General features: G+C 39.0%; 1 protein-coding gene across 1 annotated transcript in view; it reads left to right on the forward strand.

The window, feature by feature from the left end:
- NRG3 (neuregulin 3) overlaps positions 1-23,722 on the forward strand; it is a 244,431-nt gene that overhangs the window by 149,854 nt on the left and 70,855 nt on the right. The window contains exon 4 of the mRNA XM_009888979.1: positions 22,831-22,857. Coding sequence (XP_009887281.1) covers positions 22,831-22,857 — 27 coding nt within the window. The remainder of the gene's footprint in view (positions 1-22,830; positions 22,858-23,722) is intronic.

Here is a 23,722-nt window from a genome sequence, read left to right on the forward strand (position 1 = left end):
ATGTTTATTGTCTCCATTTGTACAGAATGTGGTATTTACACCAGAAAAAATGCAAAAATTACATGTCAGAATAAGTGAAGTGACTGGGAAAGAAAGTGTGTGTGCCCAGTGCAACAGTTACTGTGTTGATGCAGTGCGGTTGTTTTGTGTGCAAAGTGGGATGTGCTGAGATCCTGACATTGTCACATACTTTTTTTTTTTCTTGTTTCACAAACTGATTGATATGGTTGCTATTTTATTATTGATAGCAATGCAGAAGAATGATTATTCTTTTCTGCTTTAACACATTCGTTGGCTTAGAAAACAAATTTCTGTAGCATGCTTTGTTCGAAGAGGAAAGTAGTACATTATCCATGTCAGTGCAGGACTATGAAATGTGTAACATATTTTTTGGAAGAAGCAGCCTGGCTGACTGGAGAATTTTTGTCTTACATTTATCTATATACTTGGATCAGTTGTCCAGCAGTTTGATTGACTGATGCAGCTTCTGTTTGGTATGCATCCAAATGTACTTGTTTATTGTGCACTCCTGTTATTATCCATAAATCTCTCAAGCCTTAGGTACTAGCAGCTACACCACTGTTTGAATGTAAAACAATGTGTCTGCTGTGTAAGAATGCAAATCTCTTACACAAAAGGAAAAAGTAAAGGCAGAAAGTGCAAAATTATTAGCGGAATTTCAGCAGCCGTGGACTCTTAATAATATTTAGGGTCCTATACGTCTTAAGTCAGTTTTTTAAATTATACTTAGGCGCTGTGAAAATTAACTCTTTAATGCCTTTGAAACACCTGGCAGTAAATGAATGGTTGATGAAAATTTTTGTGTGCAATTTTAGGGCTTGGGAGTGTTTTCTTTCTTTTGTGTCCCAAATGGTATTTGTATTGTATGCCTTGGTTTGCTTTGCTTGATAGTGGATAGGGTATTTGAGAACAGATGTTGGACCGGATAACTGGTAACAGATAGGAGGGTAACTATTAGGTGAGATGGCAGTTATTTGTATCTGATTCCCCTTTTAGCATCCGGTTGTCACAAGGAGAGGGACTGTCTTGGGAGACCTTACGGGGTTGTGGAGAAACAGCTGACCCCAAAACCTATACAGAATTTCCCTAGGATCTATCCTTAATTCTCATGTGTGGGTTGTGACTGTTCCTGAGTGCAACTCTGGCAAATGTGACAGAGCCCAGAGCTCAACAACCCTTTCTGAAGGGTGCCACTAGGTATGTGGTGTGACAAGTTGTCGGTAGTCTTACAGGAAGTCGTTATAGAAACTAAATTGGTACCCGAGTGTTTGGTGTACAAGCCTCTCTACTCAGAGATGTGGAAATTGTTATCAGTTACATTAACTAATAATGATTGTTGTTAGTTTTTTAAAAAAGCAGCTATTATCAGCACTGAAGCTGGTTGAAAGCCAGAGGGACTCTCAGCACTGACTCACCATATCGAAGTGGAGAAGAAATACTGGACCGCCAGTGCAGAACAGGGAGGAGAAAGAGAGGGAGAGGAACATCAACTGAGAAAGAAAAGGCTCGATGTGTACCTTCTTGTTTGTTTGGGTGGTTTATGTTTTACAGTGTCGAGTAATATAATGTGACTTGTCTGATTATAATTCTTCCCATGATCTGCGCTGTGAACAGACAGTTATAGGACTGCCGCTTGGCATGGTCGTAGCTTGCCTTCTTTGCAGTTAAAAAATGCGATCAGTGAGTTCTCAGGTTTAGTGGTAACGTAGGTCTGGTTGGTGATGGGGTTGCACTGTGCCTGCTGAAACTCTACAGTGCGGCAAAATTTTAAGGATGTGTTTGTCCTGCACTGGGCACTTCTAACCCTTTCAGTTCTCAGTGATAAGCACATTGAGTGTAGGCTTTTTCTGTTTTTAAACCTACCATTTTAAAAATAAATTTATTTAGTGCATGGTACATAGACATTCATTACTTTATGCTCTTACTCTAAGCAAAAGCCCTTTTCTCTCTTTTAGTTAATCTGCCAGTTATTTTTCACAAAGTTATTCTTGTTCTTTCATAACATACCTTTGCAATATATGAGCCAACTAAAAACCGTAGCACCTGCTTAAAAGTAGAATTTGAAAATCTAATACATTTGAATTGTCTTTATTTCTGTGCTTGTTTCTTGAGTTGTTGAAAGTTGTATTCTCACAGAGGATAGACATGTTTTCTCTTCCATTCATGTTTAACAAAAAAAAAAAGCACAAACAAAAAGCTCAGTGGTGACTGTTGGAGCTGAATTTTCAGAGGCATGCTCAATAGAAGCATAAGACATGGCCACATTGTATATTTTTTTGTGTATATATATATATAAAAAAGCTCTTGTCTCAGTGGTCTGCTGCCTTCATTAATGTCCTGCACAGATGCAGGACCTTGATCTAGAAATAAAATGTGATGTTTTTGCGCCTCAAAACATTGCCCAAACCATGGCAGTATTACTCAGGTGGCACAAGGGGAATGGAAGCAGTGTGTTTCCCCTATCTAGAAATTCTGCCTACATGAGACTTCTTTGCTGTCAAACCCATTGTGATACAAGGGAATAGGAGCAGCTTCTTTTTGGCCATCTTCGTAGAGCAAGCAATCTCTAAAAGGAACTTGTCGTGTTGTGTTTGGCAAAGCCACTCACAGGCTTTTCTGGTTTGTGCATATAAGAAAAATTAGGAGGCTGAGAAATCAGCCTGATGAGTACAGTGGAGAAAATGAGGCCTGTCAGTATATAAACGTAATGGTCACTAATGCTGCAAAGCACTTGAATATGCAGCGTCCTGTAACTTAGATGCTTATTAGCTTCTTGTTAATTGCCATTGACAGTACATATAAATTACTATGCCAGTTTTCTGACTAGAGTATATGAGTTTTAATCTAGCCTTTTCGGATTTGACTGATCAGTTTTGTGCTGCAATGATGTTTATGAACTTATTATTTGCGCATGAGAAATTTATTTGGTATGGGGCTGTGCAGCTTTCCAAGATCATTCCTACAGTGCACTGCATACTACCCTTCTCCTGTCACTGGATGAGGAAGAACCCAAGCAAATTCCAAATGAATTAGGTCAGGTTGTGGAAGCAGTTTAGCCGCAGCAACACAGAGCTCAGCAAAAGCCAATTAATCTGCCTGCTTGCATAAATATTGCTCTGCCTGCCCCTCTCTCTACAGAAGAAAAGCAATTTTTTCCGTCTTCAACCCAGTAACTCTGGTGGGCCCCTTTTTCAACATAGTTTACGTGTGTTAATCATAGCCCGGTTTTCTTCCCTGTCTGTCTTTATTGCATTATTCTAATCTGGTTTGAGTGGATGACCAATCTAACAACAAAAGTTCAAGGTCAAAAAGAATCTCTTGGGTCTTGAGAATATCTTCAAAAATAAATAAAGAATGGATCTATAGCATAATGATCTGAAGAACTTATTCTGTGAAATTAGCAGTTGGGAAGACAAGCTGGTAATACCCAGATATATTTGAGGCAGTTATGCTTAGAAAAGAATGAGCAAATTCTCTTGTCTGAACGGGACACATCAAACAAAAGGAAGTTGTTCACAGCTCCAGTACTAAAGCTGCCGGAGAAGTGCCTTTCCCACCACTTTTTTCCCAGGGCCATACTCTGTGTGTTACTGCCTTTTACACTCCTGTTTTGATGTTGTCTTACTGCTTCTCTCTCACATAACTTGCCAAAACTTTGCGTATGCTGTGTGCTTTCCTCTGGTTTAGAGTACCGGAGGTCTTTGGTTCTGCCTAAATTGATCTCACTCTCTCCTTAAGTGAAGAACAACCAGAATACTTTCCTAAACTGTAAGTCTGCCTTTTTCTTGTGTACCATATATCTGAAGCTAAAATAGAATATTTTATTTAATCTAGCCATTAAACAAGCTATTAATGTCACCAAATTTTACAGTTGTGCTCAGATGGGCAAAATAGCTCCCATTTCTAAATATCTGTGTCACTGCTGATAGATTTCCTTAATCCACTTTGCACAGCTGTAGCAAATTACTATTTTTTTTTTTTAATGCATACTTTATGCTTGCAAATGCTCTTGAAAAATCACTGAGACCTCTGTGGAAGCTGCCATTGTAGTAATTGTAAACAGTTGTATAAAATTATGCTGTCGTGCTGTCTGTTCCAATTAAACTTATAACATTCTTGTATGGGGTATACACATCTATATAGTAAACTGGAGAGAAGGGGTCCTTGACAGTTCTATTAAAAGGCAAATTATATTTCTTCATAGCATAAGTTGAGAAAAAATATAAGCAGTCAGCCTCTTTTTCTAACATGAAAAAAATGCACTAAAATACACAATTTAACAGTAAACTGCAATGCAAAAATACTGCAAAGATTTTACCTTTCCATCACAATCACAAAAGCATCTTTTTCAGTTGCATTAAACGCTACCTGAAAGTGAAGGACCGACACATACAGATGGGATGAACTTAACCTGCTTGTACTAGCACGTGATGCTGCTTGCTGCTGTGTGCCTTCTGCTTTTCCTTTTTTAGTGTGCAAAGAGTGGGACAGTGCCTGACAAGACAAGGTACAGGGTGTGGTGCCCGTTTTTGTCTTTAGCACGTTTGCTGTTCCACTTTGACTATACAAAGGAGTGGTTTCGTGGCAGAGCAGAGCATCCTGACACTGAAATTTTTGCAGACACTTAAAATACCGCTGCTGCCTTTCTCTCCTGAGCAAACGTAAAAAAGTGGGAAGTCACAGTTCCAGTGTGGGTTTATACGCAAATAACCAGCAGAAGGTGGAGGGGTGGGAGCACCGAGGCAGAACAGAGCCTGAACAATCTGATGATCGATCTCACAGCTCCTGTATGAATTCATTACAAAGCATTGGAACAATTTGGAATTAAAGTGATTTCCATATGGAATCGTTTTATTGGCTGTCAGCTGATTTAAGCACAGTGCGTGCTGGCACCTCTAACTTTCATCACTCCGGTCTTGTAATCTTTGGGAAGTAGTATAAATATCTTGGCAAGACCGCACGCACTTCAAAATGTTGAGTGGCCTGTGAAAAATGTCATCATCATCTGAAGTTAGTGCGCAATAGACGAAGGCCTCAAATCAAATATATTAGTTGTGTCAGAGAAATTTGTTACAAAGGGGACAAAACTAAGTGGATTGAGTTTGAATTCTTTGAAAGTGGTTTAGCAAGCACGTAACGGATAGTGTGCTGCAAGGGGACTGTGCCATGGTGCTCGGGGACCCCCGACTTTCCGAGCTGCTTCAGTCACACCTTCAGCTGGTGCTCCATCCCTCAGCAATGGTACGCTCTATTGTCTTTAAAGCCTAGAAATATTCATCGAAATGGATGAAATGTCCTGACTTGGTGACACATCCTGCATACCAATTACTTTGTTTATAAACACAGTTTTTGAAAGAAAGAGAAGAAAACTGTCATTGGTACCAGTGACTTGACAAAACGTACATTCACTGGTAAAACATATGGAAGGTCAAATCCAGATGTAAGCTATCCTGTCTGCTGCAGGGAAAGCAAATGAACAGGTCTTATTTATGTCATTCGATATTTGACCTGCTCTCTGATCCTCTTGCATGCTTAAAAGATGATAATGTTAAAAAGGTGTGGTTCATTCCTTGTAATGCGCTGCAAATGATTCTTTGACCTAAGATAGTTTGCATTTAATGGCCACAGGCAGAGAAAGCGGAAATTAGCACAACCCATGAAAGGCCGTGAGTAGGATACATAGTTGTAACATTAACCTAGCTGAGATATATGCTAAGTAATTAATCTAATTCCTCTTATTCAGCACAGTAGTTTCATTTGTATTGTTATTATGATTAATTTTCCCATATTATGGTAGAGAGATGATTTAGTAATGTCCAGTTACAGGTGATGTATTTTTGGTGAATGTTTCATAGAAACATACTACCTGTGCTTTCCCTCATCCCAGTTCTATGGTCATCCAAAGGGGAGAACTGGGAGGAATAGTCTCTAGTTTCCTCAGGAGAGAAACATTCATCCTCAAAATTGCAATTTCTTAAGAAAATGTTTATAAGCAGGATAAGTGGTTTGTTTTGTTTTGTTTTACTTGGTTATTTTGCCCTGAAGTGTGTTTAATTTTGTTCAAGTTAGCCTAATGGACTGTAAGAAAATGAAAATGTGCAATTGCAGAGCAGCTAATGAGACTCCATCACAGTGACACTGACTTCAACCCAGGCAGACCAAGACTGTGTGGGGTGTTTGTTTTTTTTTTTTATTTTATGACATTTGGCATATCTGTGTGTCTTCAGCCACTTGTATTAGTGCTTAATATATGACTCTACCACTAATTGAGAATACCTGCCAGAAGTAAGGTTCATATGGAGGCCTCAACTTGTATTACTTCTTCTCCGGGTAGTGTGGCAGTTGGGAGGCAAGCAGTTAACAACTCGTATGTAATTACTCTGCATGTATTTAAACTTGCTTAAATGCCATACTGAAAAGGGAAGAGAAGTCAACAAGATGTTGAAATTACTATGCGAGTTGTCCAAACAATCTAAACAGCATTAGCAAAAATAATTAATAAAAGAAATAAGGCAAAAAAGTATATTATGATGGTCTTGTGCAGCAGTGTTTAGTACCTACACAAAAGACAGAGGAAAGCACAGCGAATGACTGCATTTCTTGTATGACTATATATATACATAACCTGTAATTATCACAACATGATTTTGTAAAAGTTGCTTTTAGAAATGCAATCTTAAGACCTCTGTCTTGAATTTTATATTCTGTTCTAAAACCAAAAGATTTTTATTCTGAAAATTGTTCCTCATTGCAGAACTTGGTTATGGAAAAAGAGATCTTGAACTGTTTTGATTTATTTTATCTGGAACTTGTCACACAAACATGATGGGAAGGCATTTTTTCTGTTAAAAAGGTTCTCTCCATTTAATAAGTCTAGATAAAATCCAGTTAGTGGGGCAGAAATTTCCTTCTTAGGCAAAAGGGATTTAAGGAGAATCTCCAGATTCATTATGATGGTTTTCGCACAGCTTTACTGGAAGTGGAGCGCGCAGCCATGCCAGCCAGCACAGTCAGTCCTTCATGTACCTGTTGGGGTGAAATTGCACTTTTGGTGGCAGATCTTGTATTCTCCTCTCCCGTGAAGAGTCTGACTCAAAGATGCTAGTCAAAGCTTTTTTACCTCTTTTGTTCTTGCTCAGTGGGGCTTTTTGTTTTGTTTCTGGTGATTCTGGCAGCACCAACAAATACATGGTATGGGGTTTGCTCTTTTCACATGCTGTGTTTTATAGGAATGTAGGAAGTGACGGCAGGGGCAGTGATCAGGGTTTTTTTTAAAGTATTTGAACACCATTGTTTGAGTAAATATATTGCTGATCCAGTACAGTAATTGATAAATGTTCCAGTGTCTGTCTGGAAATTACAGCTGTATAGAATGATTGCCTGGGAAATATGTCAGAGAGAGATCATTTGGTCTATAAATACATCAAGTGGATAAATAAGGAAAGATAAGAATGATTGAAGCTGAAAGATAAGTTGGCGCAAGAATGAATGAGTTTTCATTGGTGCGATATGAATTTAGATGGAAAATCAAAAGAAAATCCTTACACCTTAGAAATATCAGGTTCTGCACCTCAGAGCTGAAGAGATGTTTAAGACCTCAGCTGGACAACATTATAGTGTGATGGTGCAAGTGACTCAGATTCACTGCCTTTTCCCTGCCATGGTTGCTGGACCTCAGTAGAATTTTCCCACGTGTGTATGCAGACTCCAGCTTTTGGTGCCCTGCTAGCTTTCTGCTCATGCAACTGTTTGGCAGAAGTAGTAATAATCATCTCAGCAAAACAGGTATCTCATAGCAAATCCGGGTGTCGCCAAGCTAACCTGATCTACCTAGCATGAGCAATAATAGCAATGGCATGGAGGAATCAGCTGCAAGACCACAAAGTGTTCCTAGACCATGATAATTCATGCGTGGCTGTTCTTCCATGCGGCAATAACTACGTGCAGGTTTACCTCCTGCTGACTAGTTAAATGTGTGAGTGTAAGGCTAGGTGTAAGCATCACTTACCTCTCTTACAATGTAGATGTTACCCCATGGAAATAAAATTTTCCAGAGAGCTTAAGAAGTGTGTGCCTAAGACAACCGGTTTCCATTTGGAAAGTGACTTCAGCTTTGTTTTGCAAAGGTAAAGCTATTGGGGTTTTGTATTCTACCAAGGTATTTCGGTGCCTAAATATGTCTTTAACTATGTGTTGGCCTCTCTTTAGTGTTTTATTTGAGGGAAGAAAATCACTAATCCTCAATGGCCTCATTTGGCAAATGAAAAATAGAGACAGCTGCTTTTTCAGCTTAAAATATTCTTGAAAGTTAGTTATATGTAGTACACAGCTGCTGAAAAAAAAGGAAGGGACTAGAGTTTGCAATGGACAACTGTTTTCCTTTGAGGAAAACAATATTGCTGCTGTTGACGATGTTCTCTGCTATTAAGGCAAAATATTGAATTCTTCACAAACCTGTCTGAAAAAAAAAATCTGTTTTATCTGCATACCTGATAGAGTTAATGGTTTTGTAGCAATAGTAGGAAGTATTTTTTCATTGCTATCAGCTTATTTTCAGGATATTTACTGACATTTTGTAAAGCTACTCTGAAATGTAAAGACCTGTTTCTGATGCTGCTGTTAGTTGAAGCAGCAATACGGTCCCTTCTATAATACAGCTTTCAGACCACGTTTGATGTAATGGGCTGAGGAAACAGCAGGATGAGAATGCTATTCTGTACTGCATTTTAGGGAAAAAGGCCACTTCTGTTAAATGTGGTGAATGGAACAGTTGACTGGGAAGAGCTGCTGCCAGAATCCCAGAAAATACAAGTATTGTTTTGCTGGAGCCTGACAGCTCCTCTGAAGAACAACATTTCCCCTTCTTTAAATGTTCTGAAAAGGGAGGATTTGGGTCAGAAGCATATTCTAAACATCTCTTTTCTGATGTTTACTAACACGTACATGCTCCAAAGAAGAGGTACCTTGTTTAACAATCTGATTAATGAATTTGGGTTAGAGTTGTGTGGGTGGGATCTACTCACTGAACACAAAACTTAAGCTGTCTTTTTCACTGTTGTCTGGCACCTCCATGGAATCATAAGGGGACTTGTCTTTCTCGCTGATTATCGCCCCTTCAAAAGCTCCTTCTCCATCCTGCCATGAGCATGACAGTAAAATAGATGTGTAGCTACAGGAAAAAGGCAATAGCTGGACTTCTCAGGTTTGAGACTGTATAAAGGAAAAATTAAAAAACTCCCAAAGCCAATGTCGATGAGACTCGGCTTAACAGACTCAGGTTCCCAAAGTTTGCTGTGAAATCAGTTTTCATCTCAGGTCAGCAGCAATTCTACTTCAGTGGGGTTTGGAGCAGGCACTGGAAAATTGTGCTGCTCAACTTCGGCGCCTTTTTGCCGTCTTTCAAATTAATTTTCCTACCTGATCTTATTCTGTAGCTGAAATTCTGAGCCTCAAGTAAAGTATAAAAATATTGGAAATCAGAATAGGAGTGTATCTTTGTCTCTTCTCTCCTCGCTGTATTAAGCTTTGTGAACATTTTACAGTATGTCTGACACTTTTCTAACTATTTTCTCTGTAATATTGCCACTGTGAAAAAGGAATTTTCCATGTAGGCTCCCAGCCCAGTAACTACGGTCTTGTCAATTGAGAGGTCACCTGCCAATTTGTGCCTCCGTTTCAGCAGGCTGCATTGGCAGATAAGATGCAAGTCCATTTGATAACCCAGAGCTTTCCCCACCTTGCTGTGGTCAATGTGACCGTATTCGTAAATGAATGAATTCATGATGCAGTAAAAAGAAAATAAAGATGTGCACAGGTAGCAGGATTGTTTGCTTTCCTCCTGAAATGCTGATAAATTGGGTATTTCTCTTGTAATTTGAAAGTGTTTTCTTCTTGTTGGGTTATGTACACCTTTGGGTTTATGACTTGCTAAAAAGAGAAGTCCTTTCGGTAAGGTATCCTGTATTTCTGCTAGAAATTGCGTGTAATGTTTTCTAGAGATTTTATTGGAATTTACATGTGAGATGCAATAGTTCGTGACCATATACATATCCAGTTTGTCAGTCTAGTATGTTTCAAGGGGGAAAACCCCATTTCATCTGGGTGGCAGATTACCCAAAGACTGTTACTTGAAGCTGTAGTAGTGTTCGCTCCTTTTCCATTGACCTTGGTTCAAAATTCATTTAGATTTCATGGAAAGGTGATTTCCATACTCCTGGCTCTAATTCACCAATGATGAGAGAAAAAAAAAAACAAACAAAAAACTATATTTGCTTTGTGTTTACTTTTTAGAGATAGAAATGCTTTGGACAGTAGAGGAACAGTTAATACATTTTAACCCTGCCTAAGTAATTTACCTGCCCTCTGTAGCGTGTATGAGACAGCGTTTACTCTCCACTTGAACTGCAGTTGTGCTGGGTTAGTACTTGCAGAGCCGTGCGTGCCCAGCGGCGCGGTGCCTGCCACGGTGGCCGAGCAGCTTGGGAGAGCTGGGGAGTTGCGGAGGTTGTGAAGTGAGGGGCAGAGGTGGAGCGAGGCACGGAGAAGGCGAACTCCCCTTTCCACGTTGATGGCTCATGAAAGTTGAATAGCCCCCAGAGAAGGAAAAAGTTTTGGCTTGATCTCCCAGCTTTGCTCTGAGCAAAGGCCTACTGATGTAAAACAAACCCTAAGCAGGTGATAAGATTATTTATTTGATTTTATTTATTTTATTTCCGTTTTCTAGCCTGTCCTACAGAGCTCATTTACTTAGCGATACACCTAGTTTGTTTGTACTGGAAAAGAATCCAGACCTTCCTTTTGCCCTGTTTTTGTTTGTCAAAATAATTTATGCCCTAGTAGAGAGGTGTTATAAGAGAAACATTGAATTCCTTAATATTAACATCTAATTGAATGTAAGGTAAAGTTGCATCTTAATCCTAGAACGAAAGAGTAATTCAAAAGACCTTTGATGGGGGAATGTTCTCTGGGATTTTTTGGGAACTATTATAGTCTTTGAGGCCCGTGCATGTTTGTATTATGGAGAAGAAACAAGAAGAAAGAAAAGAGGTGCACTTTTGATGATGCTAAGCACAGGCGTCACTGAGGTATCTTGCAGAGGACAGGCCACAGTGGCTCTTCCAGTCTTTCCTACTGGCTTTCAGTTGCCTTTTTCTGTGGAGTCTTTTAACAAATGAGCTCCGCATTCATCTAAACCTCTTTGTCTAGCTTTTAAATAATGGTTCATGTTTATAAAGGTCACAGAACAAATTCTGTTCCTTTTAACTTTTTTTTTTTTTCATACGCTGCTCTGTGTGGGTGTTGCAGTAATTTGTGAGTTGGCTTGAGGGCCAGGTGCAAACCACCAGTGCTGCAGGTATCAGCATATAGGTACCGTTCTGTTTGTTTTGGTTTACATCTGATCTGTGCACAAGCAATTCATTGGTTTGAATGGCTCTGACAGAGTGATTACATTCAATTAGTTTAATATTTCTATATACGGGGCCCTTTGGCAGTATTCTCAAATTATATTCATAACAATTAATTGTACAAACAGGGCAAAACAGCAGCTCTAATTTTGCTGCTCTCACTGTCAGTGATTCTGGGTTGTGGGCCCATCATATGCTTTTGGTCCAAAATGCTGTTTTTTTGTTGCTATTGATAGCAGTTAATAATTCTTTTTATCATAGCCCTATGTCCCCGTCAAATCTCATGGATGAGTCATATTACCATCCCAAACATTAACATATTTAGACCACCTTTGTTATATCTATTTATAGTAGTTAATGTTGTTTTAATGTATTTATAGTAGCAAATTTGAACCCTTACAGTATTCAGACACAAAAGCAATTAAATAGCTTTTCAGATTGCTATGTACGTATCAGCATCATAAATTCATGTCGTGTATCCAAAATTACACAACATGCTCAGACTCTGTGAGGAAGATCTGATGGTTATTTTTTGCCATCCATTTTGCTGCTACTTGTTTATTTATGTTATTAGCTACTGGCTTCTAAGCAAGATATATTTCCATAACCTTTCCCTAAACAAGGCAGCTTAGGCGTGGAAAAAAGCCATGATTCCATTTGCATGTACTGTATCTGACTGTATGATATGGGGATGTATTTATTATACTCTTCGTGGGTTCATAAACACAAGTTGGTGAGATGTTGTCAGGGCACGTGTGCCAACACCCACCGTCAAATAGAAATGGCAGCATTTGAACTGTTACAGCTACAGGGAAGAGACGCATTTCCTCGGTGCCTTGGTAATATACATCAACTCCATAGTTTTAACATCTCAACAAATAACTCATCTCACCATCTCACTTCAAAAACCCTGCGATTCAGACACGGTGCCCTGTACGCTGGAAAGCTGTTGTCCAAATCAATGTCCTTCTCCAGTACACCTGGCTTAGTATTGATTAGCTTGAACAAATTATTCCCAGATGTCAAGAAAGGATTTTAACTTAGAGAAAAACAGAGCTCTTCTCTTCCCATTTGTGGTTTGATACCATAAATGGGCTGACAATTGCCAGTATATTTCCATTAAGACTGTTCATACAGTGCACCAGCCTCACAGGAAAGGGTCTGGGGAAGGCATCTGGTAGGTGTCTTTTGAGAGAACACTCAAACTGGAGTACTGAAGTGTTCCTGTCCTTCAAGGAGCCTTTCCTTGAATCTGAAAACACTATATGGTAAAATAATCACCTTCGAGGTCTGTGTGTACTCGCTAGCTTTGAATAAAGTGTAACTACGCAAATGTTTTGGTGGAATTGCAAAGGTTTTTGATAGACATTTCCTAGGTAACAAAAAGAAACTGAAAATAAAACCTATTAATTTCTCTAGAAAGCCACTTATACCTGAACTTTTGTCCTCCATTGAATCATGAGAGATGTTGGACAAACACTATGTTTTCTGATAAATTTCACTGCAATAAGTTCTTTAAAGCTTTCAAGTATACAGCCCTGTGAAGTTGAAAGAAATAACTAGAAGGAGGGTTGTGTCTCTTCTTCCTCACTAAATAGGGGAGACCTACGTGGGTGAGAACAACTTGTAAATAAAACTTTTTTGAGCACCACGTATGTGTGGATTGCTCACCTGCAGCTGGTTCTGAGGTGTACAAGGACTCCCATGCCTGGTTTTCCAGAGAAAGGACTCTTGGTAAGATTTGGAAGAAACTTGGAGATCTTGCTGTTAGTAAACTTTTGATGGTTCAGGAAGGTGGGTTGAGAGACTCCTGACACGCGGGAGTACCTATTGCACAGGAGACCAGGGAGCCCATAAGGCAGCAAATGCCACGAACATTGGGAAAAGTTTGATTAAAGCTTATGCTGGTGTATCATCACGTGAGCCTGAAACACGGGACTACTGGAAATGAGGCTCAGCGATGCTGCTGCGTAAGGCGAAGTATGTGACACACGCACAGAGTAATCGCAGTAAGTTCAAATAATTCTCTTGCTACATGCTACATTACTTAAAATGACACAGTATGAGAAAGTGTCTTCTGCGTACAGCAAATATGGTTACTATTCTCAAAATTGGAGGCCTAAAGAAATGTAGTTTCCCAAATCAAGGCAGACAAAACCCAGCATCTTTCTAAAAATATCTGAGAATTCCACATCTTTTGCTCTCCTAAATGCTTTTGTGCAAAACTCAGGCCAGTTATCTAGGCAGCTAAACATGGACATAAATAAACATAGCAACTTTCTTGTCATTAGAATAGAGATGTATAATTCACAGCCATTAAAACTTTCAGTCAATATTGTAAAAAACTTGGTGTAAATACCTGTACTGTGCTGCTGCCGGTTTGTTTTTTGACGGCAGTAGAACTAAATTACTTGGTGCGTTAGGGAATAAAGCTATATATTTATTTTTTTTTTCACAAATTGATGTACATTCTTTGTCCTGAAGTTGAAGAAAGTAATTAGGTTTTAAGAAATTGACAAAAACTTACAAAATTTTCTGTGCCTTTAGAGAGCAGTAAACACGATTGCATCTGAAACATTTTCCTGTAGTAGGCAAGTGAAGGACAGCTTAATGATCTGTGGAAGGAATAAAGTAACATTTAGCATGAAAAATGTTTATTAAATGTCATATGTTCATAAGATGAGGGAGCTATTAGCAATTCCTTTAATGTTTCTGTGAGGCTGGTTATATTTTACAGACCCATATTATCAAATACCCATTTGGAAATAATAGTGCAAAAATCCCTACAGTAATTGCTAAGAAACTCGTAGACTTATTCCACCTTAATAGACATTTTGTGTCGTTTATTTAACCAGAAGAGGATTCTTTCTCCCACAGAACACTGCGGTAGAGTAAAATCTTTCATGCCTATGACAAGATAAGTAATCTAATTCATACATGGTTCCAAAAACTTTCCGGACCATATGTTTTGAAAGTACTGAATATGCTTTTGGGGTATGGTTTGTACTTTTTTTCTGGTTTTTGACAAAAAATATGATTCTCCGCCCCTCTCCTGTCTAGCTTTATGAGACCTTGTCACAACATAGTTGGGAAAGGACCGGTTTCTCCAATGTAGGGGTTGGCATTTTCAAAGGACTCTGTGTGACTAACCATGCCAATTGCTACAGAAATTCAGTGGAAGTGCCTAATGACTTAAAACATCTAAGCTCGCCTTAGATAAATACGTTAAAAAAAGTTGCCAGCATGCCTGCAGATCAAGGCGAGCCCATCTGCAGAGCAGCGTGATGCCGCTGTGCAAACCTGGAGTAGTCATAAGTGATGGGACCGGGATTTTATGCAGTGCACGTCTCGGCTCTGCAGGAACCGTTGCATTAATGACACGGAGAAGGATAGAAGAATATATTGCTCCGGAGCCTAATTCTTATGCCGGTTCCTCAGTTGTGACAGTGCCGTAATCACCTACTATGCGATTGCGACTGTGGGACAGGTGTAGTCATTGTCATAGTTGCTGCAGAAGCCCAGGAAAAGAGTTCAGAATTGTAAAAGTAGGTCAAATAGTGATGTCGGTGTTTTGTCTTTGTGTAGTTCTTAGCACAGTCAGAGATCCTGGTACGTGGGCCTGGACTTTTCGATGGCACTATAATAGAAGTATGATGGATGGAGCCAAGGAAAAGAAAAAGGCAAAAAGGGAACTTTACAGGAGATTATAGGCCTCAGTAATGAACAGAAACGAAAAAGAAAACTTACATTTTCTGCAATTAGAATGCTATTTCAGGGGTTTACTGATCTGTCAAAACTGGAGAATATCAGTGAAATCTTGATTTTTCTAGGAATATCTATCATAATAGTTGGTTATAACAGTTGGTGCTAATATCAGTAATACAGTAACCAGGATATAATGTGCAATGTTTACTGCAGTCTCATTGTGGGGCATGGAGGCAGGGAGTTGATCTCGGAATTATCACATTGGTTTATAATTTTCAACATATATTTAGAGAAAACTTTGCAAATAACCTTGTCACCATGAGCTATGAGGCTCTATAGGGGCAGCTTCATTTTCATTTGAGGTAGTCACTAATTTTCATGGAAACAGCATCACATTTTTAGCAAATAAAATAAGAAAGCATCTTCAAGTCGTCTGACTGGAGACAAAGCATTCTGTGTGGAATTACTGTTTACACGTTGATATTCTGGGATCAGTTAAAGTCCTTACACGTGTTGAGCAGTTCTGTTGATCTATGAATGTTAAGTAAATCAGCAAAAATATATCTTTGTATAGCAGCAGCATCTAACGTTTACCTGCTGTCTCCTCTCATTCATGAAAACAATGGGTTATTCAGAGAAAATAAAAGCATTGCTGCATTTGGCTGACACCTAACACTAAACATTTTGGCCTGGATCTAGTAAAATTCTTAATTCTTCAAGCATTCAGTAAGTTAGTGGAGTAATTAAATAGGCTATTGATAGGTTTGAAAGTAAACACATGTTTATTTCCTCTGCTGAATTTATAGCTATAGTAACAAAAATTAACCTCAGGTTAAAATCTGCACTGATTTACAGTATTGTGGAAATCAGTAGAGATTGCTCGCATTGTTTGATGAGACTAAATGTTTTCATTAAAATCCAACATAGTGCCTCAAAGAGAAGTAACTTAGGCTGTTAGCTGCAGAGATGATAATTTAAGGTCTTAAAAATAATAGAGAAAAGGCAAGCCTAATCCTCTGAGCCTGCATGCTGCAGATGAGGTACGTAGTAGAAATTTACAACTTGCCTCGAACCTGTGAAGATGGGAGCATTGCTATTATTTATTTTCAAAAGTTAGAAACGATCTTTCAACTTCGGTGGTGTAAACCACAGCCACGAGCTTTTGTCATTCAAAGGGAAAGAAAATCAATAGTTTATTCCGTTATTCAGCACTGTGTATTATTTATATAACAACAGGTTTTGCTGGATGTTTTTCAAATGTTCCCTTGTTATGGAATTGATGGTGGGTGAGGGGATTCTGTCCTGAGGCTATGCTATAGCCTATCCAGAGTCATATAAATACTCACAGAAAGTCTAGTTTTTTTAATCCCTTGCCTTTTTTCTTTTTCTTTAAAAAGAAATGGATAAAGCAATTAACCTCTAGATGTTGGCTTCAATGTTTTTTGCAGATTAAGGATTTTAATTTGGTTTAAAATAAAATTAATCCTATCTACATAAATGGAGAATGTGGATATTCTGTCATTGTTTATACTGTTGATATAACAGATTGTGAAGTTTTTTATAGATTTATGGCCACCTTTTCTTTTTTTTTTAAGTTATCATTTCTGTAACTGTGATTTATAAATTCATTGAAAAGTGACCAAGTATCTTTTAACAGCTGTGCGTATGTAAGATTTCCAGTACTCTGTCTTGGCATAGGTGGGGAAAATTACTGATATATTGTGTATACTTACTATTACACCAGCTAACTAGTAGTGAACAGCCTATCTATTGCTAGGAAAATTTTACATCTGGAAAAATTTTAATAATCCTCTTTTTCAGAGAGGGTAAAAGGAGGCTCCAGATATGAGTCTATTTAAAGTCGTTCTTAGGATTTCATTTCATCCATTTTTAAATGTCCCACAGAGGGAAATTTCTATCATGTCTTTCAGTGAAAATGCTTTGAAAAATCAATAGTTGGACTATCTTGACTTTATGCCTGTGTTTCCCTTGAACCATTCTAATCATTTCTTCCACTCCCCCCAAAAAATGTGAAGAGTACTTTTGTGTAAGTTAATTACAGAAACAAATCACTATAATGTCTCTAAAACAAACAACAAAATCAAATGTTGTTCTTTCTAATAACTGAGATTTGTAAAATACATTAATACATGCTGGTGCTTTTTGGTTTTGATGCTGAAAAAAAAACCCCAAACCAACCTCTGAGAGCATTTGGCCAGTTTGCTAAATCTGATAACCTCCTGTGGACATCAGAGAGAATACAGGATCAATGTACCCTTCCTACTGAATAGGGAAGTCCCTTGTCCCATAACTCTGTGTGCCCACATGCAAAGTGAGGCACCAAAAAATAATATACTTGAGGATTCAAAAAATAATATATTTTCATTTATATATATAGATATGTAACTGGTTTTTAGCTTCATTAAATACACAAATAGGCTAATAACTGTGTGCTGTCAAACATAATAAAATGTAATGGATAAGAAAGCAGCAGTTTGTGTGTTTAGGTAGTATCCTAATCTAGCTGCCTTTTGAATGGAAGGATTTTTCTTAATTTCAGACCAAGTTTTTTCAGTCTAATACTTAAGAGTTAAACTTTGTCCTGTACCTTGCAGCCAGATAATCTGTTCAGAGTACTTGAGCTGTCCCAAAGTAGCTTGCAGCATATTATTGTGTTGCATTTCTGTTCAAGACAATAATCTACCAAGGACAATTTAACAAATCTTATGAGTTTATTGGAACAGATAAATTTCATTTGCAGAGCAAAATACTTTGCTGTTGCACTGATTTCCTAAAGTTGTCTCCTTCATGCCAAAGTCAACCTATCCTTAGAACAGATTAAAATGTCTGTAGCGGTCTACAATGAGTATTTTCATGTTCAAGGTTTTTCTTCTATAAATCGGTGAGATTTACATGTTGAGTTTATACTTCTGCTCAGTGTGTAGCTTAGAATGTACCTGGGATAAGGCAACCTGTCTTTAACTGGGCAAAAATCTCCATGTTAACGTGGCTAAGAAAAAAGCCTCAGCAAACCACAATCCAGACACAAGGCTGCATATTCTTTCTGAAGCACTAATAAATTAATCCATTAGTGAGTGCGAATTTATCTTCTCTTGTGCTTGTTATCAAGTATTCCCAGGTGTGTATGTGTTCATAAAGTATAAATTAAAATGGCTTTAATACTAGCAACAAATTCACATAGTGCAAGGACCATAAGGCACAGTATTTTTCCCACATCAACAACAAAATACAGAAATATTCATAAAATAAAACACAAAAGTGAGTAATCTTCCTGCCCGAGTAATACATTAGTTCCTAAGAACATAACAATACCAGAAAGAAAGAAGAAATCACAATAACAAAAATAAAATACAGTCGCATTATTTGGTTAATGACCCCATCTTGTGGAGCAGCGCCCACGCTTCAGCACATTAATAGCTCTCATATACATTTTTGCTGAACTGAGTCCTTAAAGAAACTGCATTGCTTGATGGTGAATTACTTGGCATTGCACTGCCTGTGCAATTTATCATTTATATGTTACGACTGTATAGCAATATAAGAGTCCTTTGTTACACTGTGGCATGTCAGGGGTCAGTACTTTGCATTTTTTGTTTGGTTCAGCCTTAGGTCACCACCACAGCTCACTTTCCCCCCATTGCCCCTGCTGTGCAGCTCCCAGTGCCATGCCGGTTTCTCACGTGGACCTGCTGGGGGAGTTTCTTGCTGTTAAGAGGGGGGAAACCCATCTCCAACGCTGCACCTTGCAAAAGCATTTACTTTCACCGCAGCAGTGCAAGTGAGAGTAACCTCTGACTGATGCTTGGTCACCAAGGGGCAGCCGAAGGGTGGACATAGCCTCTGCCATGTACTTCTCCCCATCCCTCCTTTCCCTGCTGCCAGGGTGCGGTGGGTGCAGGGAGGGGGGAGAGCAGCCCTGGGGACTCCTCTTGCCAGTACAGTTCCAGCAGGGAGGTTTCGGACCCCTTTTACCCGTGTGAGAGTCCCGTCGCTCCTTTGCTGGCAATGGCAAGCTGCAATGCAAAGGTTCTCCTCCGAGAGAGCCAGAGAGAGCCAGCGTTCCCCTCCTGCCTTCTGGGAAGGTGTGTGTGGGCCTTGGAGGTGGCCTTTGGCCAGGGCCAGCTCAGCTAAGGGCTTGCGGGATGGAAGCCGTCATTTCCTCTCCTTTCCAAATTTTTTTCAGATGCAAAGATGTAGGGTTTGGGTTTGTTTATTTTTTGCGGTATTTTGTTATTTTGGTTTGTTGGTTTTGTGTTTGGTTGGGTTTCCCCCCCCATCCCCCCATAGCTAGTGGAGTAAATATCTTAGAATGATAAAAACAATAAGAGGCAAACAAGGGGTGTGATTAATGACTGCTGATATTTCTTCTAGCCCCTTTCCCTGCCTTGTGTCCCCCATTCAATATGCTGAACGCTTTGGTGAACACCATTGCTGCAGGTGCCATATTTCTATTAAGGAAAAAAGTTTCAAAGTTAGGGTTTTGATAATGTGAGAGCAGCTGAATTTCTGCAGTGAGAGGAGAAAGGACATGAAGAATGTGAGCGCATTCAGGCTCTTAAGAGAATTTTTTTCCCCCTTTTTTCTTTTTCCCTTTTTGCTTCTGAAGTCTCAGAGCAGCCCAAGTAATGCTGTTGTTTCAGGGATCAGAGTGTCTTTTGTTTTATAAACAGAGGCTTGACACTCAAACCTGGGAAGGAGGGGGAGACACAGAGGATGGTTGTGTTACAGACTGTCTTTTTATGGTTGTAAAAAGAGGGAGGCGGTGGGGAGGAAAAAACAAAGCACCGACCGTGGTTGACTGCATTAGAGCAGCGCTTGCACAATACCTGGAGGTGTGGAAGGCTTCTTTGCCATGTATAGTCCCTGTGGTGCCTCTGTCACCTGCGGCGTTCCCCACTGTGCAGGCAGCGGGCTTAGCCTGGCTCCCAGCCCTGCCGCGTCCCAGCCACCTCTCTTCTGCCACCGCTGGCTCCAGGCATCGTCCGTGCCCCCGACAGGAGGGTGAGCGCAGGGTCCGGCTCCCAGGCTCGGCCGCCGTTGCCATTGTACGTGTGCCACGGCAGCGGGGCAAGAGGGCTGCGCGGGTGCCAGCGTGCTCTCAATCCACAAGAATTATAATTTTATTATATTCTATTCCCAGATAGCTGCTCACAGAGCTTGTCGAACTGTGCTTAATGATATGAATTGGCGGCTTGGACATTTTACTGTAAAGGTTTATCCCATTAGACATCCTTTCATCATAATCTGGGTAAATCAACTTTGTCAGCAATATATATTACGCTGATTGCTGATGTTGCTTTCAAGGCACATGAGATACTTAAATAACCTGACATGTTTCCACCCTCTCCAGTTGAACACGTTTCCCAGGAAGGCTACAGATACCCTTGGCTCCCACTTACATATAAGCCACTCAAAGATGAACTAAAATGCATTTTTCCATCCTTTTAAAGGAAAGGTGTATTTTATATGCGCTTTTTGAGAAAGTGGCTTTTAACCATTTTGGTGAACCTGGTAAGGAGATTGCAAACTGCAAATGAAAAATGTGTAGAGAACGTGTATAGCCCAGTTGGCAAAGGAGGATTGTTTTTTCAGCTGTTCTGCATAGACTTAAAAAGCTGATATTGCATGATCTTGCTTCATGTGTGAATATCCTTAGCTCCTTGGAGACCAGATTACGGTGCTTTGAGTTCTGTTATTTTTTAAATTAAGTAGTTGTTGACTGCATCTTGATCTAATTTACAGAAGGGTGCAAGGTGTGAATTGGACACAGATAATATTTGCAGATTTCACGTTCTTAAAAAGATTATATCCCGGTGTCAAATGCACCAGGAATGTTTGCATGTGACACTTGTACATGAATGCAAGAATACAGATTAGAAGTTTGTAATGTGGAATACATACGTGTATGGTTTTGAGTTATGTGTTTAACACCAAAAAGAAAAATTCATTTGGTGTCACTAGGCTTGCATAATGCACCTGTCCTAACACCATGCTGATAAGGTATTTATTCTACATAGCATCATCTTATGTTCTTTTATTTTGAGATGCATTTTGTATCTCCTGCGTGAAGATAAATATGGATTTTGGCAGCTATTACATAGATTTGAATGCTAAGCGAGCTGAGCAAGCTGATGCTTAATGCCTTCTCCTGGAAGGATTGAAAGGTTGCAAAAGGTGACTCACTCCTGGCATTTTCAACCGAAACCCAAATATTTCACATTCTTGTCACAGGTATCAGAGCTGATACGAAACAGTGTTTAAAATTACTGCTGGTTTATGTTGGAAACATAAACATGTTTTAACTTTGCTGTATAGTTCTTAATTGGACTTTTGAAAGTTGCAGTACATTAGTTAATGGGACCGAGTGTTTCACGCAGCTCCCAGTAGTACCTCCCAGCTCCAAGCACGAGCCAACACATCAGTCTTGCTCTGTCTTTCTTGTAACTGCTCTTCCCCTACTGCCTCCTCTCTGCACACACTGCTCTTGGAAACTTTGGCAAAGTCATGTAGTAATTCGTTCTGTATTAAGGAAGTGTGACGATAAATTGAAAGGAAGGCAAACACAATTACAATATTTTGCTTTTATTATATTTTAAAGGGAAATATTGCATTTTCTTAAGAAAAAAACCTTCTTTGTTATTTATAATGCAAATTATTACATCCCACGGAAAAGCAAAAAATACCAAGTCTAGTGTAGAAAAGAGTTGTGTTCTGCAGCCTTTCTGAACATCTGGCCTTCCACAGGTTCGGTTTGGACTTGAAGCTGCTACTCCTTACACAGTTCTGCAAAGTCAGTTGTTTTTTATGTTGCTCTGTTCCTGCTGGATGGAGAGTTTGTTACTCTTAATCTCATATCAACTTAAACATACTTCCTGTTGATTTAAAAATAATAAGTGTTGTAAATTTAAATTTAAATCTATTTTGCTTTAAAACATCTGTCTGTTAGACATCTCATGTCCTAATCTGTCATGTGAAAAAAGGATCCTGAAATGTTTTGAACTTTATGTGGTAAATTCAGTCAATATTCTAAAAACATCAAAATTTTTGCTTCAGTTCTAAATGTCTTGAAATAATTGCATCATATCAGTCAGATGGCTAAGCAGGGAACAGGGCTACTGTTTCCTGAAGTCAGGTTTTCCCTTGCCCAAGAGAAACAGTTCCGCAATCACATTGGGTGCAAGCGTGCCCACCGGGCTGTAATGAGAGCTGCAAAGCTCAGTAAAAGCCTTCCATTCATCTCTTCAAGTTTTGATCTCTGCCAGAGAAAATGAACGCAAGAACCTTGTCTAACTAATGATAGTAGTTAGCGTGTTGAGAGAGGAGTTTCAGGAGGAAGAGAAAATGAAATTCCTGTAGGTAGCTGGCTTGAGACACTTCAGTCAAATATAACTATAATAAGTTAAGGCATTTGTGTCCGTCCCCGAATACACTTCCTTTCTGTGCCAGCTCAGTGCCCTAAATTCCCATTTTAGGCTTGCCCTTCGAAGGGCAGGGTTCTGCTTTTCTTTTTGACCGGTACCCACACAGTGGGCCCCTGACCCCGCATTGCGTTCCACAGCTCTGCCATATAAATATTGAACACTACCAGGGATGATAAACGTGATGTTTACATTTTAGTCTATTTCTAACTTTTCCATCTCTTTTTTCTTTTTTCTTTTACATGCTTTCTTGGGTATAGCAGACCATTTAGGAATTGAATTCATGGGTAAGTTTTAATTTCTCTTCCTTTCACTTGCTAATATTTATCTTAAGGTACCTTATCCCAAATCACATGGAGGTTAATGGGAAGACTCCCATGACCTCCATCAGTGGATTTTGGATTGGGCTCCTTTTATATTTACTGATTACACTTGAAAGTATATGAAGATTTAATTTTTCTCTTGTCCACTGCTGGGGGTTTAAAAACTACATTATGATGCTTTGGGTTTTTATTGGTGTTTAATAAAACATAACATAAAGATTATATGGCCATATCATGACATTGGAGGAATAATGTTTTATATGAGATTTTGGGAAAGATTTAATGCCTGTGTTCATGTAAAGGAAAGTAAATTTTAAATTAGAAGGTTTTTTTTTTTCAGAATTTGGTGTTGATTACAATGTTAAACGTAACTAGGTTTAATAAGAACCATTTCATTAGCTTTTAACAGACAAGTCAGAGAAATGCTTTTAAGAAAAGGAACAAATATCTGTGATTCTGCGAAATAACTTTAGGTTAGCAAAAAGCTAAAGCAGGAGTGAATAATTGCTTCTTGTAATTTTGGAAAGGAAAAGATGGATGTTCTATTGACTCAATTGCTGCCTTGCAGTGTATTCATAGCCTGATGGAATGACAGGCTTCGCAGGTCACCGCTTCACAGCTGGTTATCTGCAGAGAACATAGGTAATTTCCTCCAGGAAGCCGAGGTTTGTCCTTGGTAGAGTTAGTGGACTGGTGCATCATTTCTGTAAAGACAGCTTGCATAAACTGTTAAATAGGACTGAAAACACTACAATAAAAAGTTTGCAAATTAATGTTGAATTCACAAAAAAAAATTACTTTCAATGTGTCCTTTCTCTATGTTGAGTTC

The sequence above is a fragment of the Charadrius vociferus genome, unplaced genomic scaffold (assembly GCF_000708025.1).
Source record: "Charadrius vociferus isolate BGI_N301 unplaced genomic scaffold, ASM70802v2 scaffold637, whole genome shotgun sequence".
In the NCBI taxonomy this organism is placed as follows: domain Eukaryota; kingdom Metazoa; phylum Chordata; class Aves; order Charadriiformes; family Charadriidae; genus Charadrius; species Charadrius vociferus.